Raw genomic sequence first — 18,112 nt, forward strand, 5'->3', positions numbered from 1 at the left:
CCTGCACATGACCTGTGGTGGGTCACGAAGGACGGGGCTGACACCTCTTACAGCCTCCCTGCTGATCCCCACGGTTCCCTTCTCAGGGCCGTGGCACCCGTGCCGATGATAGCGGTGAGGTGAGCCGAGATCCTGGCTCCGACCACCTTCCACGGAAAAGGCACGCAGAATCCGGATACTGGCTTCAAGTTTCTTAGAGAAGGGAAGGAAATGCCGCAAATCTGCAAGGATATAATGTAAAACTATCAGAACTAAGGTCTATATCCTACAGGAAGAGATCTAAACTCTGGACCAAACTGCCAACACACATTACAAACATAGTAGCTTTGCTAACTCCAAATACGGACCACAGAAACAAGATTTGCCAGAGCTCGTTCGTTACAACATTTGCTTTTGCAAACAGCCATGAGCTGGGGAGCACCAGCCACCCCACAGCTCCCAGTGACACCATCTAAAAGCTGTTTGTACCTCAGGACTGCTTGGAACTAGGGCCCTGCTAGAAGTGTTTCCCTAGTCGTCCAAGTTAGAACAACCCCAAAACTCGACGAGTTTTGCAGCTCTGCGAGTTACTTTGGAAACAAGTGCCAGGGCTTTTGAGACCACTAAAACATAGAGCAGGTTTCCCAAGTGGCTGATGTGTATAATAAAGGCCATGAGCACCAAACCCCGCGCCTGGGGACACCCCTGTGCCCTCTGCCAGGTGGTAACAGTGCAGGCGGTACTGGAGCTGCCCAACACAGCTCCCTGCAAGGGCCAGGCGCACCTGATCCCCGCTCGGCCAGGCCTCTCCTGCCGCTTCTCACGCTTTGCTCTACTAAAACTAAGCATGAACAGCAACATGGCAGCAGGAGGACACAAGCTAAAAGCGCAGACTCTATTGCAGTAGGAGTGCTGGGGTCCAGGTTCCCAGTTAATGTGCAGTTACCTAGTATGCTACTTGCTGGCAGACTCAAAGACAAGGGTGTTATTTGCGTTTTGCTTCACTCCGAACTCCCCGGCAAATCGCCAGGGGGCTCCGTTCCTCGCTTTTCCCGCTTTGCAACTGCCGCAACCAACCGCCAGGTCCCCGCCGCGCGCCCGGTACCGCGGCGCCGCCCGGGACCGCCCCGCCCCGCCGCCATGGCCACGCCCAGGGGCGGGGCACGCGGCGCCTCGGCCAACCGCGGGCCGGCCCGCCCCCCCCCCAGGGCAGCGCGTGCGCACTAGGCACGGCTTCGCGCGGCGCCGCGGCACTTCCGGCGTTGTGACCTTCGGCGGAGGCGGTGGAGCGGCCGTTAGAGCCGTTGGCGCCGGCGCTGCCCGGCTGCCCCCGCCCTTCCTCTGGCGCCGCGTGCTGGCGCTTTTGAGGCGCGGTAAACATGGCGGCGCCGAACATGGAGCAGAGGAAGGCCTGCTGGGGAGCGCGGGACGAGCTCTGGGAGTGCTTGGACAGGAATAACGAAGATGCAGCCAAGTGCCAGCACCTGAGGCTGTCTTTCGAGTCTAAATGTCCCCAGCAGTGGGTGAGTAGCGACAGCTCCTTCCTGCTCCTGTTATGCCAAGGCCAAAGCCTGTACTGCAAGGATAGAGCATTCCATGTAGAAAGTAACAAGAGTACCGTGTATATTTACCATCCGTATCGTCTAACGTAATTATGAAAAGGTCTGAAAGGTGCTTGGAAACTACTGCTACTAAACAAGAGTTAGCATGGAAGGGAGGTGGCATCCAGGACTTAGAGTAGCATGGCATTGTAAGACTCCCATTTGGCATGTGACAGGGCATACACATACTGTTTTTCATGCAGAATAATTTCACTCTATACCATCTGCTTACCTGCAGGTGTTACATATTCTGTAGTTTAGTTTTCAGAGTCTATGCTGATTTTTTTAAATAGCCATTGCTGTTTTATTACCTTATAGTGTTTGCTGTTTTATTACATTATAGTGTTATGTATGTAATATACGTATTATACATATTTCTGGGGGTTAGAGTGGAACCTTATTTAAGTTCAGTGATCAAAGATACCTGTTTTACTTTGTCTTGTTGCATGAAGCATCCTTCCTCTGCTGGTTTCTCTTGAACAACACAAGCTATTTCTCTTTTGAAACAGATTAAGCATTTTGACAAAAGAAGAGACTATTTAAAGTACAAAAAGAAGCTTGAAACTGAGGGATATTCTCCACTAGAAACAACCGGAAAGTCATAGCTACTCAGCTTTCCAAATACATCGAATGAGAGTAAGTTTAAGGAAAAGAGAAGTGACAGAAGCTGCTTGAGCTAAAAAAGTGATGTCTGTAAAAATGCAGGCTGCTGGCTCTTGCTGCCGTGTCTCCTGGATCTGCCTAAAGATGGTCATGGATGGCTTTTTTCTTCATGAAAGAAATACTTTAAGGCTCTTCATAAACTCATGTGTTTGGATGCAGAATTACAATCGAAAACTATTTCATGAGAATTAATGATTACATAATAATGTAATGAACTTATTCAAGAGTAATAAAAGTGTTTTTCAGTGAGCTATCTTTCCTTAAAATAAATGCCCCACCAGCCCTTGTGAGAAGGGGTGGCATGAGTTTCCATTGTTTACCAGATCCTTGAAAATGTTAGCTTCACCATGAAAGAGCAGAGATAACATATCCTATATGAGAGAGAGAGATAATATATCTTGTGTGTACAACAGTCTTAAGTTACATATTTGGAATACTACAAAAAAGTTATCTATAAGTTTAATCATACAGGTCAATTTTGAATTAACATCTGTACTAGGGCAATTATTTATTATTTTCACATGATGGTCATTACATTATTTAGTATTTTTAATTGATCTTATTGTAGCAACTCCACTAGAGTCACATTTACATTGGGATTAATCAATTTCAACATGAAGGGCACTTGAGTAAGTTAACTTTTTAGAACAGGTTAATTTGTAAAATTGTATATAATTACTACAGCTAGATGCTGCTGGTTTTAAATACTTTACTGTGACTGCAGTTACCTGAAGACACCAATTTCAATCATGGTTGTCACAACGTAAGCAAGCACTGTTAAAATACTATGTTCATGGGTGAGAGTCATGGTACTATGCTGGTTTTCTAATAAAAGAAAATTACATGCCACATGCAATATAAACAATATTTATTATCAATGCAACAGTTTATTTAATGAGGTAAAGTATTAAGGCATTGAAAAAAAAAACTGAACTACAGAGACTAAAACATGCAGAAGTTCAGTATCCTCATTCACCCTGAGTTGTCTCTTATCTATTCAGAATCCTGTGTTTTAGCACCATAAGAACAGCTTCCCTTCCCACACCCCCTCTGGCTGTACTATAAGGCACGAAACTCTCAGCAGTTATTTTTGTTGTCTTTGCTTGATCACTTGCTGTCTTGTGTACTCCCAAATCAGCAGAGCTCCACTTACATGGACATTAAGTGACCGAATAATACCCTGTTGAGGAATTTCCACACAGACATCCAGGTGATGAATCAGGTTTGCTGGGATTCCTTCATGTTCGTTTCTAATCAAGGAGAAACAGTAACTTCAGTTTGTGAAAAGAATGGTGCTCCGGAAAAAGGAAGATGCAGAAGACACAAGAGCAACCAGGAACCATTTAGAAAATACAGAACTATCTGCATTCTATAATTTTGGGGATTTTTTTTTAAGCAGCAATGTAAATGCTATCCCTCTTTGTAACAGACACCAAAAAAAGCACAGGAAGCCTGACTAAGTTTTGATTCATAATCCAACTTTTCATCTCAAAAGCCAAATCATAATTGAAAGAAAATTGACTTTGTCTCAAGTTTGAAGCTTAGGGCTAAAAAGTAACAGAACTCTAGGGAGTCACTTCATCGCTTCAGTGGCCTGCCTGGTAATAGGAGATGATTCCCGCTTTTCCCTGACATCCTCCCCATCTGTGCTTGTACTGTAAATGCCAAACTTGCTGTTTCTTCCAGTGCGTTCGTCCTCCTGTATTTGGTTTCCCCCAGCACCTGTGCTCCTCTCCTCTTCCTCCTTCCCTGTCAAGCAATGCACAGAGGCTGCCTCCTCCCTACGGCCTTTTGGCACTATACTATTAATGAGTGGGTGGTACCTTTGCCACCCCTGGAGAACTAGGGAGGGGAAAAAAAAAAAAAAAAAAAGAGAGAGATCTCACCCCAGCAATAATAGAGACTTCTCTGGGAAGCAATATTCTGTAAGATCAAAACTTTTAGCTGTCTGCTCCACACCTATGATAGTGTAGCCTTCTGTCTTTTTCTGCTGTAAATAATCAACAAGCTGAGATGGTTTCACCTGGGCATCAAGTGGAAAGAAAAATATACAAATATTTAAAACACTGATATTTGTAATCTTCTAAAGTTATTGTAAAAACAATTTACAGACACCCTCTTATAGATTTAACACTTTTTATCCTCAAACACTATGTCAATAAACATGGCTACCATTTCAACTTTCTTCAGCAATAGCACAAAAGATACCGATAGGCAGGTAATGCCAGAAAAATTTGTTCCACAAATAAATTAAAAGACACTTAATTCTGACAGCTACAAACCTTAACCAACATATCTGAATATAAAAGAATTACTCTTGCATAAGGACAACAGGTTAAATCCTTATTTAAACTGATATCCCTTCCTGAAACAATATAATGACTATCCAAAACTGATGAAGAGGCTTGTAAGGCAAGTCTACAACTGTAAATTATCACAACTTTAAGCCAAGAATTTTTAATATTTCCTTTGTCCTAATCTCTAAACTGCCTATTTATATTACATGCCAGTTTTGTCATGCAGCAGCAATTCTGTCATCAGTAGAGTTGTCTACAGAGATTAGTTATGCAAACTTTTAGGTAGAAGGACATACATGTGTCTACTGGCATTCTATTTTATATGTGAAATACAGTATAGCTATATTGTTCTAAGAACAAATCCTAATATGCTGAAAATAAGTACCGTTTAAAAAAATGAGCATTTTGCACTGAAATTTTCAGATGACTTGCCAAAGCCAGTCTTAAAAAACAGGTTATAAAATATAACCACCACTTCTTCCAGAGAATGCATAAGATGCAGGCTGACACCCTTGCTTTGCTAAGATAGATACTAGACTAAGATAGCTAATATCTAAAAGATTAGTACAAACTAATTTCAGGCAAACTCAAGTGTTTATCCTTACTAAGGTGGCAAAAAGCAGCAAACCAATCAAGATAAACAGCTGAAGTTTTGTCCAAGTTTTGTAAGTGAACATTAAATTCCAATGCACAACTATAAAACAGCTGTAACAACGGCAACTCACGTAAACCAGTTATTTGCAATAGCATGACAATGTAAGTAATATTTAAACTATTTATTACCAGGTTGACCCAACAACAAATATTGCATATTTTGGAATAATTAACAAAGATAACAGTGGGAGCATCCATATAATTAAGGGCTCATTTTTATAAGAGGAAAAGAGGGAGACTGCAAACTACGTATCTGAAGATGCAGAGTCCGCTTCCAAGCTATTGAAGCATGATTCCATTTACCTCAATAATGGGGAGCCACTGCTCTGCAGAAACGCTAAGATGCTGAAACTGCTTGTCCTGCATATAATGAAGGCTGCCCACAACCAGTGCAGATGCCCCAAATATTTCGCTTGTGCGACACAAACCTATTAAAGGAAGAAATAAAGTGACTGTTGCATAGAAAATAAAAATATCAAGCTAGAGTGTCTCAGCAAGTGGAAAAGGACAAAAAGCTGAGGAAAAAAAAAGTCTGTTATGTTATCCAGCTGCTTTTAATCAGCGAATTGAGGTGCTTTTATCTCTCTTCCAAGTCAAACTTTTTCCATAAATCAGAAAAAAAAATTGTAGCATATCAGAAAGATATAAAATTTTAAAACCACTGCTTGATTAATATGCTTCTGGAATATCATTAAAAATTGATAGAACACAGCAATGGGTTAGTACGCACGTCAGCTTAGGCAGACGCTCATGGAACAGCTTCCAAGACCTGAATTCAACACCAGTTAACGGCGAGAATGCCGCAGTAGAGCACTACAGTGTAGATAGCACCAGCCTGGGGGCTGCTTCAGCCTCCACAGCTCCACTGCAGGCAGTGAACTGCTGGCAGCAGCAAGGCACTGTGCCAGGGAGTATCTGCAGGATCTGCTGTAGCACAGCTTGCACAGTATTGTGCAGCAGTGCTTTAAATCACAAATGGGCACTTACCTGTCATTAACAGTCATGAGAAACAGTAGCATGTTTAGAAGACTTGTTTAAAAAAAAAAAAAAAAAAAAAGCAAGAGCAAATCATTTGCCTTTAACTATATACACAGTTGAAAGAACTTCACCTGTCACAAAGAATGCACGTACAGAAACCGAGGTTCATTTACAGCAAATTTTTGTTTAACTTGCACTATATATTTTTTTTAATTTAGTAAGTATAAAATAATCTTTTCCAGAATAGGTAAAATTTCTTCTGACGAACTTTTTTTTTTATAAAATAACAACCTATTTCTCAACAAATCGAAGTCTAAAAACACACATTCAACCTTACCTCCTAAATTGGTGGGTTTATCAATAAGTGAAGCCACTACAATCAGTCTGCTATTTGATTTACCAAGTTTAGCTGCACGATCCTGAAATGCCAGTTCCAGGTCTAAATTAGCAGTACTGTTTTTCCAGGGTATGATCTTCTTCTGAACATCTGTCCATTCTGTCTGGCTATTTGTTTCAACTGAATTTGAACCTACGAAAATAAGTATTAGTCATCTGGATACGCAAGTGGTAGTCAACCTATTGCTTCAGTAAAGATCAGTATTCAAGTGATATTACTGTAAACAGAGTCATCTTCTGATGTTTTATGGCACATATTCTGCTCTCACAGCTGTATCTATCTCACAGATACCATATTTCTCTTCAGCACAATAGCATAGAGATCACGGTCATGCAAATATTTTATTTATTACAGAAATGTACAAATACTACCAAATACAAATAACTTCATTTTAATATTTATTAGGTATATTTTACCCGTGTCTTGCTGAGACCAGTCACTTGGTTTTAGATCAAGAAGTTCAGATCGAGAATGACACCACTGAAATGTTGGTGGCAAAGGAATGTCAGTAAATCTATCAAATTTACTGAGCGAGATCCATTCATCTTCGGGAAGCTCTGAAAGTCGTGGAAGAGTGTAAAATATGGTCTGAAACGTAACACAGTGTTATTAGCAAAGTAGCACAAAAAAAGCAAGACATACAAAATTTACTATTGCACATCCTTAATCTGTTAGGCTGGTTTTTATACTTTTTTTGTTGTTAGAAGATAGAATTTACTCATGTATCTCTCAATACTCACCCCTTCACATACAGTATTATCCCAAACTGTAATAATTTTATTCTCTAATGAGAGCTTTTTTAAGAAATTGAATTTATCTAAAAATCTGAAGTACTGAAGAATTATCTGTATACTTTTCAGCAAAGTGGTTCTGAGAATCAAACAGTCTTAGTTTCAAATCCATTACAGTTTGTGAAGTCATTCTTCAGAACTTAAATTAATATTAGTTGATCGCTGTTCACCTTCATAGGAACATATGAAGAAAGTTAAAAATATATCTGAAAATACATGAATCAGTATCTTTTGAACTTGCCTCTAGACTGTAATCCCCAAGTGGATGAAATGTTGAAAAGAAGAAGTGATCTTGGATTCGCTGCCAGTTCCTTCTAGCATTCCTGTAATTCCAAAATTAATGCAGGATGTAACAAAAATTCAACATATTGGATTTTTGCAATTGTCAAATTATAATCCAGCTATCTGATTTTATTTACTGAATGGGAAATGCAGAAAAGATTACTTTAATAAGTGAGGACATTTTAAAAACACACCATTCATGAAAAGTTTTGTGGGTTTTTTTGTGTTTTTATGTGTATTTTTTTGTATGTGTATTTTTTTCTTTGTGTTATAGCCCATAACCCATCTTAAATTCTATTACTAAGAGAAGTAAATTTCGCAGGAAACAGGGTCCCAACTAGTTCCTCAAAGAAACCACAATCTCTGCAGTCTATGATTCAAGTGACCAATTTTAAGCTATTAAAGCTCACTGTCAAAAAACAAAACAAACAAAAAACCAGTTTCCTCCTCAGAGCTTGTTTCTATCTCATATCCTGACAAACTAACTTGTGTGACTAAGCAGTGAACTCAACCAGGATAATCTCTCTTTTTGCTCGGTGATTTTCCAGAAAAGACCAATCTATCAGTAGCAACTCCATTTTATATCAGCTTACAGCATTTGTCAGAAATTCTCAGTAATTTTAAATAACTCGTAATAGGGATAACAAAGAACTGTGACACATAAATAATACAAAGTACTTAATTGTCATATTATAAAAAATAAATAAACAGAAAAGCATTTTATGTAAACCTAATTTAATTATCATGGAAATGATTTTCCTATTTTTTTTTCTTCTGCAAGGTTTATTTGAAAAGTATTAATACTTAAAACATTTCACATCTTAGCGCTTTTTGCCGTTATCAGGAATTTTGGAAGAATGATTCATATTTTCTCGAAACCCACTGGATAAAAAGACAGAGCATACCTGACTGACAGTTTTTTTTTATCCCCATCTTTAACTATGACACTGTGAAAAAGCTTTTAAGCAATGCATAGCTTAAGTCACTGATACTCTTTACAAAGCTAAAAAGTGAAACTTTTCTGAAAAATAAAGTGATTATTAACATAATGCTCATTATAATCATGAGTTTTGTAAACATATAACTAAAACTACTCTCATTTAGACACTGAACAAGTTAATATGTTTGTGCTCTCAGTTTTTGAGAACAGAGCTTGAAGAGTGATGAAATGCTCCTTCCCCAGTGACTAAGCTCACCTTTGCAGTACTCCTGACAGATTCAACATAACCCATTTATATTCTCAGGCACTAAGTAATAAAAAACTTTCTCTTTTGAAAAATGCTAAATGAATTTCAGAACACAAGATGGTTGCCTGGTTGCCAGCACATACTTTTTTTTTTTTTTTTTTTTTTAAGACTCCAACTTCAGAGTCTTATTTCTTTTTAAATGAAACAAAACCACAGAAATTATGAAGTATTATTTTAGAAGATTAAACTTGTTGCAAATGGCTCAGAAAAACAATCTTAAGCTGGAAGTCAAATGAATGTTACTAACCCTGTGCCATGCATGTTTTCTACTTGTTGAAGGCTAGATTCAATAACTGGTGTCAGAGCTTCAAATTCTTCCACACGCAACATTTTGCACATACCCCAGATTTTTTTAAGAGCAATTAATGCGTAAAGTCGAACACTGAAATTGTGGTTGAAACACCACTGTAGAACAACTATGAGGGCTTTCTTCAAAGCTGGCTTCTACAAAATAAAGACACAAACAAGGAACATTCTTTCATTTATATTAAGTCTTAGTGTATAATGTAGTACAAAAGGAAAAGCGGCCCAAGATAAAAGTTTCCTCAAAAAATAGCCTTTCAAGAAAGTCCAAAGCTTTGACAGTATTTATGGGCATACAAAGCTTCACATATGCCCTTCATTTCCTTCATTCAGGATTTAGCTTACAAGTGCATGAAGCTACAAGCCCCACTTGTGCTGTTTTGAAAATGTATTTATTTGCTTTGAAATTTGGTGTTCTGCATACATGGAAAATTTTATTTACATCTGATTTTCCACCACTTAGGAAGCTGGTCTTCCAAATTACGCAAGCAATCACCAAAATTAACAAAAATGTCCAGATTGCTATGGATCTATAGCAGTTGGTTCCATATAGTATCTGAGTGTATTTTATCATCTATTTTGAAAAGTAGTTAAAAAAATAAAAAGAAAGAGGAAGGGAGGGCCTTCTGAAAATATATATAAAAATGTATCGTGGAGTAGCTATTTCCAAAGAATACCATCTTTTAGCATTCTTACCTGGGTCCAACTTCATGGAGATTAAATAAGTAATGTGAACAAGAGGAAAAAAAAGTTAGGAGCACCAACACGTTCAGATATTCTGGAATAGCTATTCTTGAAAAAAAATGCACATGCAATCAGGCCTTATATATTCCAAACATCTGCCACTTACATAATTTTCACTAAGTCAAACAGGAAACAGAAGTGGCAGAAAAAGTTATCTTTCCATAGCAAGAGACAGTGTCTTTGTAAGAAGACATAAATAATAAAAAGGCTCATAAGACTAGACTAGAAAAAGGATTTGTATTTCAAAAATCCACAGAGTGCAACTGAATAAAAAAACATTTCTGGTCAGACTTACCTTCTCAGAGTTATTTTGAATAATGATATCAAAGTGTGCTAAAACTGACAAAAATGTGCAGATGCTTGTTTTAAGCTTTTCTTCATCCTAAAGTAAAGACAAATAAAACAAAGATGATACTAATACAATTAAAATGTCTTTTGTACTCCACAAGCTTTTAGAATATGTTATGCAATAACTGTATTTTCTATCAACACTTACTAAAAATCACGGTGTTTCCACAGGAGGAAAAAAAAGTATAAGAACACACATTTGCCAAACACATTTGTGTTTGTATTAACACATTATCAGAACGAAGTACACAACAGCGCAATAGGAGATTAAATTTAATTTAAAGTTACCAATTTTTCTTCTATTCCTCTCTTTCTGCCCTAAGCCCCCTGAAAAGCATCTCACAATCAAAGAAACGAAGACATCTTTCTCCCACATCCACAAACAAGCAAAGTGGGAAAAAATGCCTTTTTATCATCTTATTCACTCAACTTTCCTGCAAAAATTCTGTAAAAGGAAGCTTAACAAATTCTGTGCTTATGGTATACTCAAAATGGACAGGAACTTATTTCCTACACTTTCATTCTAGTAGTTCATTGTATTAAATTATCTCATCAACAAAACAAAACCGAATCCACTGATATGAACATGGAAGGAATGTTTCCTAAATATCTGTCAAATTCAAATTAGTGAGTACCACTGGATCACACTGTCATAGGATTTCAGCCAGAGAGAATTTTTAATTTATTTAATCTACATATCAAAGGATATGAAATGCAATCGTGTTATTAAAATTCAGATTAAGTTATTGGGCATAAGTACACCTTCCAAAACTATGGTCCATCAATCTGACCTTCACTTTTAAAAATCTCTGCTCTACGTAAATTAATCTGACTTTAACTTTCAGCCACTGATTTGTATACATCTTTCTCTGCTTACTAAGTATTTTTTTCTGCAGAGATTTTTTTTTGTATATTGTAATTGTTTCAGAGACAAAGTGACAAAGTTCTCAGTCTCTTAAGCAAGGCTTTTCTCCAATCTTTTGGAAAAGCATCTCCAAAATTTTTTCACATTCTCACTTTTTCATATGCTTATAAAAACTAGAGAATAGTCTAGTCTTAGCAGTGCTCTGTATTGAAGAAAACACAGTTTCAGTTCAGAGTTTCAACACTCTGGTTTACGATTTACTTCTGTTTATAGGTAGTTTTTATTAATCCTTGCCCCAGCATTACACTGGAAGTTCAGGTGAGTTTTCAGTGCGACCCCAAAAGCCTTTTTGAGAGTCAGCTTTCCAGGATACCTTCTTAAGCTCACCTGTATGCCTCTTCCCTAAATCCACAGGTTTTCTGCTCCCTATATTAAAGCACTATATTTGAATGAGCTTGCTCTTACCAGCATGAAGTCTCTGCAACTCAACAGATGGCCCTCAACTAAGAATTGCTCCAGCTCTTGGAAGGAACCCTGAAACACCATGAAGCTACATCCTTTATAGCACTTTTCATTAATTCAGATAGGCAATGAAAGCCCTTTATGTGCACTTAAATTATAAATTGTACTAGAAGGAATGGATTTTTCCCTTGTGCAGAAAACAAAATAGAACATGTATCGCTAGCAAGGAAAGATTTCCCATAGGGCAGCTCTAAGTATCCATTCCAGTTTGGGGCAAAAATATGTATATACCCAAGAGTTTTTCTTGTTGATTCTTGTCCCACTGTTTGGCTTCCTACATAAGTACAGTAGTAAGTAGGCTACCAACAAGCAAGAGGGCACCTACTATTCTCTATTATGGATAGTGAGGCAGAGGCACCACTGCAAGCCCATCTTTTATATTAAAAATACCTAAATTGTTCAGATCCAGACACACTTCCAAGTAAAAGCAACATTGCAGTTTTTGAGTACTCAAATCCCAGAGTGTCAAATGTAAACTGAATGCAACAAAAATAACGCTGGAAAGACATACTGTACTTTTTTCTTTGCATTCAAACTCCTCTAAGTGAATGCTGAAGTTCTTACTTACATAGCAAAAGCAATCCCAGAATTTTTCTAGAAAGTGGGGGTATTTATGTAGACTCAAGATGATAATCCATTCTATTAAGTATTTCACAGATGCCTGATTGTTACCAAATCCAGCCTGAAAAACTTTATTGAGGGTTTCACACAAAAATATCTGAGAAAACAAAATTAGATAATCATTCAGCATATTTTTACAAAGCTATTTCAATGAATAAAAGTAAATTTTAAATAAAAAACATTCTTCACAGTGATACTATAAACAATCAAACCAAAACATTTTATAATCACCTGATTTTTGCATTCAGTACTGTAAATCAATGCAGGCAATATTTTGGGGCATGTATTTACACAGCATGTAAAAAGGGTGTAGAGGCAGCTGAGATCAGACAACAAATCAGTTACAGAAGTGTTACTACAGCATAGGGAAGTTAAAGCACACATTAGAAACAGGGTGCACACAGTTTTCTATTATATTATTACATATTATTATTGTATAGTCAGTATGGAGTCTAAGCAAGCCTCAACAGAAAAGCTAATTTCCTATAATTTAGAAATCAAAGAACCAATTTTCAGTGACGTCTGGAAATGCATAAAATTCTTGCAGCCTACAGTCACAGGCAAAAAAAAAAAGTCTCTCGTAAGTAGATTTCTTTAAGAATTCAGAGAAAAAAAAAGTGCAATACCTGGTCAAGCTTTGGAAGAAGAACTAGAAGTGTCTGCCATATCCGATTCTTGATTCTATGCTGCAGAGAGTTCGCATAATAACGTGTTCGAGATCTGGATACCAGTTCATCCTAAGAAGCAATTCAAAGCTTTATTACCCATCCCCACAACCTGAAGAATTGAAAATATAATACACTACTGAGAATGTACCATCTACTGCATAAATGGTGTTTGCTAGGCAAAAGATACTTTCATTCATGGATTTGGAAAAAAATTTTGAAAGTTGTTCAGGAGGAGTGCTGAACATTATCAAAATATACAATTCTGTATGTTTTTACTTAATGTAAAATTTATACTTAGTATTTTCACTTAATGTAAAAGCAAATATGAGGTATTTATTTAAAAGAGCAGAAAGTTGAAGAATTTACTCAAGAGCACAGCACCTACTCTACATGAACAGTTAAATAATATTGTATAAATTGCAGTATGAATTTGTCGAGTAACATTAAACACACAAGCTGTCATTAGTAATATAAAACTAGTACTAAAGATCCTAAGCGAAGGGGTAAGTATACAACTGAAGACAATTCTACTTCGATGTCTACACACAAAAAGCAGGTTTAGCAGATAATGCAATGCATTACGTATGCTTGTTACTGCAGCTTTGAGACAGCATCTGGTACTGCGCAACAGAGATGCTTATATGAAAGAAAATAGATGGCACACACAAGCTATTAAAGGATTTAGAATTGATGTTCTTCACTGACTTTAGATTCCCTCTGTTTGGGGCTCCAAAACATATGACTGGCAAAACTATTGTGATACAGTCCCTTAATAATATTAAAATTCAAAGAAATTTTTACATGTTTAATCCTCATATTTAGAAATCCATTTCTAAATTCCATTTCTAAATTCCATTCCATAAAGTGGATTTCCATTGGAAATGCATTTTAAGGCTCAGGCTGCTTTCTCCACTTGATCAGTCTTGCAACATAAATAATAACCATTTTTCTCCAATAGGTACCTAGCCGGAGGGACTGAGTAAAGAACAGCTCATTCCTTGAATTCTGGTTCTATCCTACCAGGATGATTCCTGGACATGGGTGATAATCTAGTTACATCTGTATTAATTTAATACTAGTTTTACACTAATGTCAATGCATAAGCAGATATAATTTAAAGGAGAATCAGTTCCTAGCCTTTTTTCACTAATCTCATTTATAAGGCCCTCTACAGAGAAGACCTTCAATAGCTATTCAAAAGGCACATTCCAAGGGTTAAAGTGAAATTCAACATTTCTCATATCTGAATCATTTCTGAATCATTTCATAGCCTTCATTTCTGCAATTTGGATAATGATCAATGAAACTGGCATATCCACTGAACACTGAGAAACAAACTGGAAACAGACAATTCTAACTACTTCAGTTTTTTTTTTTTTTTAACTCCTGTGTCATATTAAAGAAATGTTTTACTAGGGGAATCTAGACAGGCTATATAAACAACTGTAAATACATTTAGGGTTTCCTTTCAAATAAAAATATTTTGTATTTCAATAGCTATATTGACATTAAATTTATATTTCAAAATAAATAGTTTACTTTATCAAGTAGTTTGATGACAATGTCTTCCATAAACATCTTATGCAAACTATTCGATCCATCCAACAAGCAGAGAAATTTAATAGCACAAACTCGCACATAGTGATCGTCTCTGTTTGTACTGTAAAACATTAATAAAAAAAGTTAAAATTATTTATTCAGACAAAAAGATAAATCCTAAATTATATAAAAAACAACAAACACTATCTTAAACATGCACATGATGTTCTCATGTTGTCAAAGACTGACCCATAGAAGAGATCAAAGGCCAACTGATAGATTCTGTGTTTTAGCAGTTTAAATACTACTGCACACACAAGAGAAAGCCTGAATTCTGAAATACACTATGAACAGTGCGCACATTTTTTGGGGAAAGCTAGAAAAGGTAATTGCAAACACAGTAAGCCTCCTATTTGTCATAAAGGACTGAGTAGTGTTATGGTCATGAAGTTCTCTGAAGTGAGAGTGTACAATACGTCAACATCCACAACTGTAAATTTAAAATCTGTTATTTCAGTCCTATTCAGTTAATAAATGGGATGGATTTGCTTGAAAATACGTATTATTTTTCTGCATCTTCTATTTGATTTCTAAATGTAATGTGGGATATTTGCCTTTTACGAATATTTAAGAAACTGCCTGCAAAATGACAGCATAATTCCCATCCCAACCACAGTAGCAATGAAGACACTATTTAGATTCAATGTAAGATGTATCCTCAAAAAGACTACCTTTCTGTAACAACATTCGCTGCACATTTTTCTCCAAGATTTTCTATGAAGGCGTGCACATCCTGAACAAGTCTTCTCAGATGAATGAAGAAAAATAAATAAATAAATATTAGCAGAACAGCATATGGGAACAGTTTTTAGTTTCAAAATTTTGAGGTAACTAAGAAAACAGAAAGTAATAAATATAATCAAACATTCACATCTGATGATTTTTTTTCTTACCTTTGATCTCTCCTGAACACAGCTCCAAAGACACAAGCCTCTGTGATAAGTTCACAGTAATTTCCAGCATTTAAGAAGGCATTTGTCAAAGCACTTCTGTCATCAAAAGTGGGAAATATCCAAGATCGACAACAATGACTAACAATTACATTGAAGACTCCAGTCCTTGTAGCAGACATATCTATGAACTTGAACATTATCTGAAAAGAAGAAAAAAACTGACTCAAAATCTATGTTCCCAAAATGCCAGAACTATTACGAAAACAAAACCAAAACCATTACTGCAATATTATTCTAATACAGCAGACCTGATTCCCTTCCTCACCCAAGATCTGCTCAGGTTAATGTCTTGAATACACCTACGATTCCCCAATTACATGGGCAGGTGAATGGGAAACCACCAGCCTGGTGCATGTTTGTGTTAACAGATGACAGAACAAGTATCTACATGCACAGCTGAAAGACATATTTTTAATATGAACCTCCTGATGCCTGGAACAAATGTATCCAGGCTTACTTTAATGAGTGCACGAATCTGGTGGCTCCTCTCAAGCCTTGCCACTTTGGCAGAAAACAGCATTTCTAACATGAAGCAAAACTCCTCCATTTGCGGCTCTATCACTAAACCTCTTTAATGACAGCCACCTCCATCTTCTGATTGAACTTCCCAATTTAAAGTGCCCAAGTGTCTGTCTACCAATTCTATAACTTTATTTTTTCTTTTTTTTTTGGTGGTGGTGGGGGAAGGGAAGTAACATATTTAAAACAGAAGATCTAGATATTTAGATCTCCAAAAAGAAAAAACAAACAAACAAAAACCATAATACAACAAGAAAAGAGGTCCCCGAATCTTCCTTTCCCACTCCCTCTACTACGTTAAGCGCTGGAGTAAATTTCAGTTACACAGATTTTTTTTCTAAGTTGCAAGGATTTGGGTGAGGAAGGAGAAGATGCAGAACGAAGACCGCTCAGGTGTATTTTTCATAAATGTGTTAAAAACATCTATTATAGCTACTCTTGAGAATGTTTTTTTCACAAAGTGCAACGGCTCATACAGGATAAATCTTCTCCTCCCTCTCCCGAACGATATGTTTTTGATAAAGTGAAACTTGTTTATCTGCAACTCAGTCTTTACAGAGAGAATGATGTTCTGAATTAATAAGGGTTAAAATGCCAATGAAGAAATTAAAGTACTGAAATGCACTCTAAAGCATATTCTGCACAAAGCAGTAAGAAAATATATATTTTAAGTGCAAATCTTTCCATTAATGCTCAATTTAAACTATCCTGTTTCATCCAAGAGGAAGTAGCACGATATTTACTATACATTTCAAAAAGAAAAAAGGAATGCTTTTATATTATTTCATTACACACTAAAAATCCAACACATACAAAAAAATATATTCTAGCACAGTTAACGTTTTAATACACCACAAGAAAAAGGAGAAAAGAAGCAGAAGAAATGAAGCCCCAAAACACAGTGCTCCAGGCACTTTTGTGGAAGCCCTTCTGTATTTTATCAGAGCAATATTCCATTTTTAAGGCCTCAAAACACTCCTATGCCCCACCCCCTTTAGCTTAGCTAACATTACAAAGCCAGAGTGCACTGTGGTAGACAAGCTTCTAAAACTATTTCTGTAGCAAACCAGTATCAGGCAGTTCCATTTTTTCTGTCTCTTTAGCTAAAACTATATAGCCACTGCACAAGGGGTCAATGGCAAAAGAGACTGCCAAGGAGTGGGATAATAACATACATAAGTAGACACCTGCTTAGGAACTTTATCTTCATTTTCTTATGAAGGGGCAGAAGGTGGCTCGACCAGATGCCCTTTCTTGAATATAGAAGACCTTCATTACCTCCTTGATGCCTTGGTTTGTCATGGTATGTCCCACTGCAGACAATGGGATAGCTGTCATAGAGACTCAAAGACTCTCAACAATTGGCAAAATACACCTTACACAAATATATTTCTGAAATACTAAAACTAAAGATAAAACAGTAGCTCTCAGTATTTAAATTAATTTTAAGATCAATGATAAATAAAAAAACTAACTACAGATCATCAGTTACCACAACCCTGAGCATGTAATTGCCAGTTACAGACATTCATTAAAAGAGCAAGGTAGACAATATCTGGGCTTTAAAGAGATTCTCATTTTTGAATACCAATCTTATTTCATCTTGAGTCCACATTACACCTCTAAATACTCAAATTTTGTCTGTTGCCCAAAATAGATGACAGTAGCATTTGTCTGGAGTAAGTTTTCCCAAAAGATCAGAGAGAAAATAAAACAATACTATCTTTTTAAGATAATTGAGGCTAATATGGACACATTGCACTATTTTAAAATGCTAAGAAGTGCCTATTTTTCTATAGGCAATGATTTTAATAAAAATCATTTAGGGGTAGTTGAGCTGAAAATAAAGCTTATGCGTTTTCTATTATTTAGAGTACAAGTCTGTACACCAGAAGAGCACAGGAGTGAGTTCAAGGCAAACGCAAAGCAAAACACACAAGAATATTTCTAAGCACAGATATAAACTGGTAACTAATTATCATGTATTACTACTCAGGAGAAGTTTTACAGTCATTGTGGACTATTTTGTCCAAAACTTTACTTGATGCTCAGGGGGGAAAAAAAAAAGTTAAAAAGAAAAC

At 36.7% G+C, this 18,112-nt stretch overlaps 2 protein-coding genes across 2 annotated transcripts in view; one reads left to right on the forward strand and one right to left on the reverse strand.

Annotated features, from left to right (window-relative positions):
• Positions 1-1,328: 1,328 nt before the first annotated feature.
• On the forward strand, positions 1,329-2,282 carry COA6 (cytochrome c oxidase assembly factor 6). Its single transcript, XM_010228297.2, has 2 exons — positions 1,329-1,502; positions 2,090-2,282. Exons 1-2 carry the CDS (start codon positions 1,359-1,361, stop codon positions 2,183-2,185), a joined length of 240 nt encoding a protein of 79 aa, XP_010226599.1. The 5' UTR covers positions 1,329-1,358; the 3' UTR covers positions 2,186-2,282.
• Positions 2,283-3,245: 963 nt separating this feature from the next.
• Positions 3,246-18,112, reverse strand: part of TARBP1 (tRNA guanosine 2 -O-methyltransferase TARBP1) — a 35,109-nt gene continuing 20,242 nt past the window's right edge. Inside the window, exons 18-30 of the mRNA XM_088534903.1 lie at positions 15,453-15,652; positions 15,231-15,302; positions 14,500-14,620; positions 12,919-13,029; positions 12,240-12,389; positions 10,232-10,318; positions 9,137-9,333; positions 7,602-7,683; positions 6,986-7,157; positions 6,510-6,701; positions 5,498-5,622; positions 4,130-4,266; positions 3,246-3,493 (exon numbers count right to left, since the gene is read on the reverse strand). Coding sequence (XP_088391029.1) covers positions 3,328-3,493; positions 4,130-4,266; positions 5,498-5,622; positions 6,510-6,701; positions 6,986-7,157; positions 7,602-7,683; positions 9,137-9,333; positions 10,232-10,318; positions 12,240-12,389; positions 12,919-13,029; positions 14,500-14,620; positions 15,231-15,302; positions 15,453-15,652 — 1,812 coding nt within the window. The 3' untranslated portion in view covers positions 3,246-3,327. The remainder of the gene's footprint in view (positions 3,494-4,129; positions 4,267-5,497; positions 5,623-6,509; positions 6,702-6,985; positions 7,158-7,601; positions 7,684-9,136; positions 9,334-10,231; positions 10,319-12,239; positions 12,390-12,918; positions 13,030-14,499; positions 14,621-15,230; positions 15,303-15,452; positions 15,653-18,112) is intronic.

This window comes from Tinamus guttatus, unplaced genomic scaffold (assembly GCF_059628265.1).
Source record: "Tinamus guttatus ecotype Peru unplaced genomic scaffold, ASM5962826v1 Tinamus_guttatus_pri_ptg000601l, whole genome shotgun sequence".
Classification (NCBI taxonomy): Eukaryota; Metazoa; Chordata; class Aves; order Tinamiformes; family Tinamidae; genus Tinamus; species Tinamus guttatus.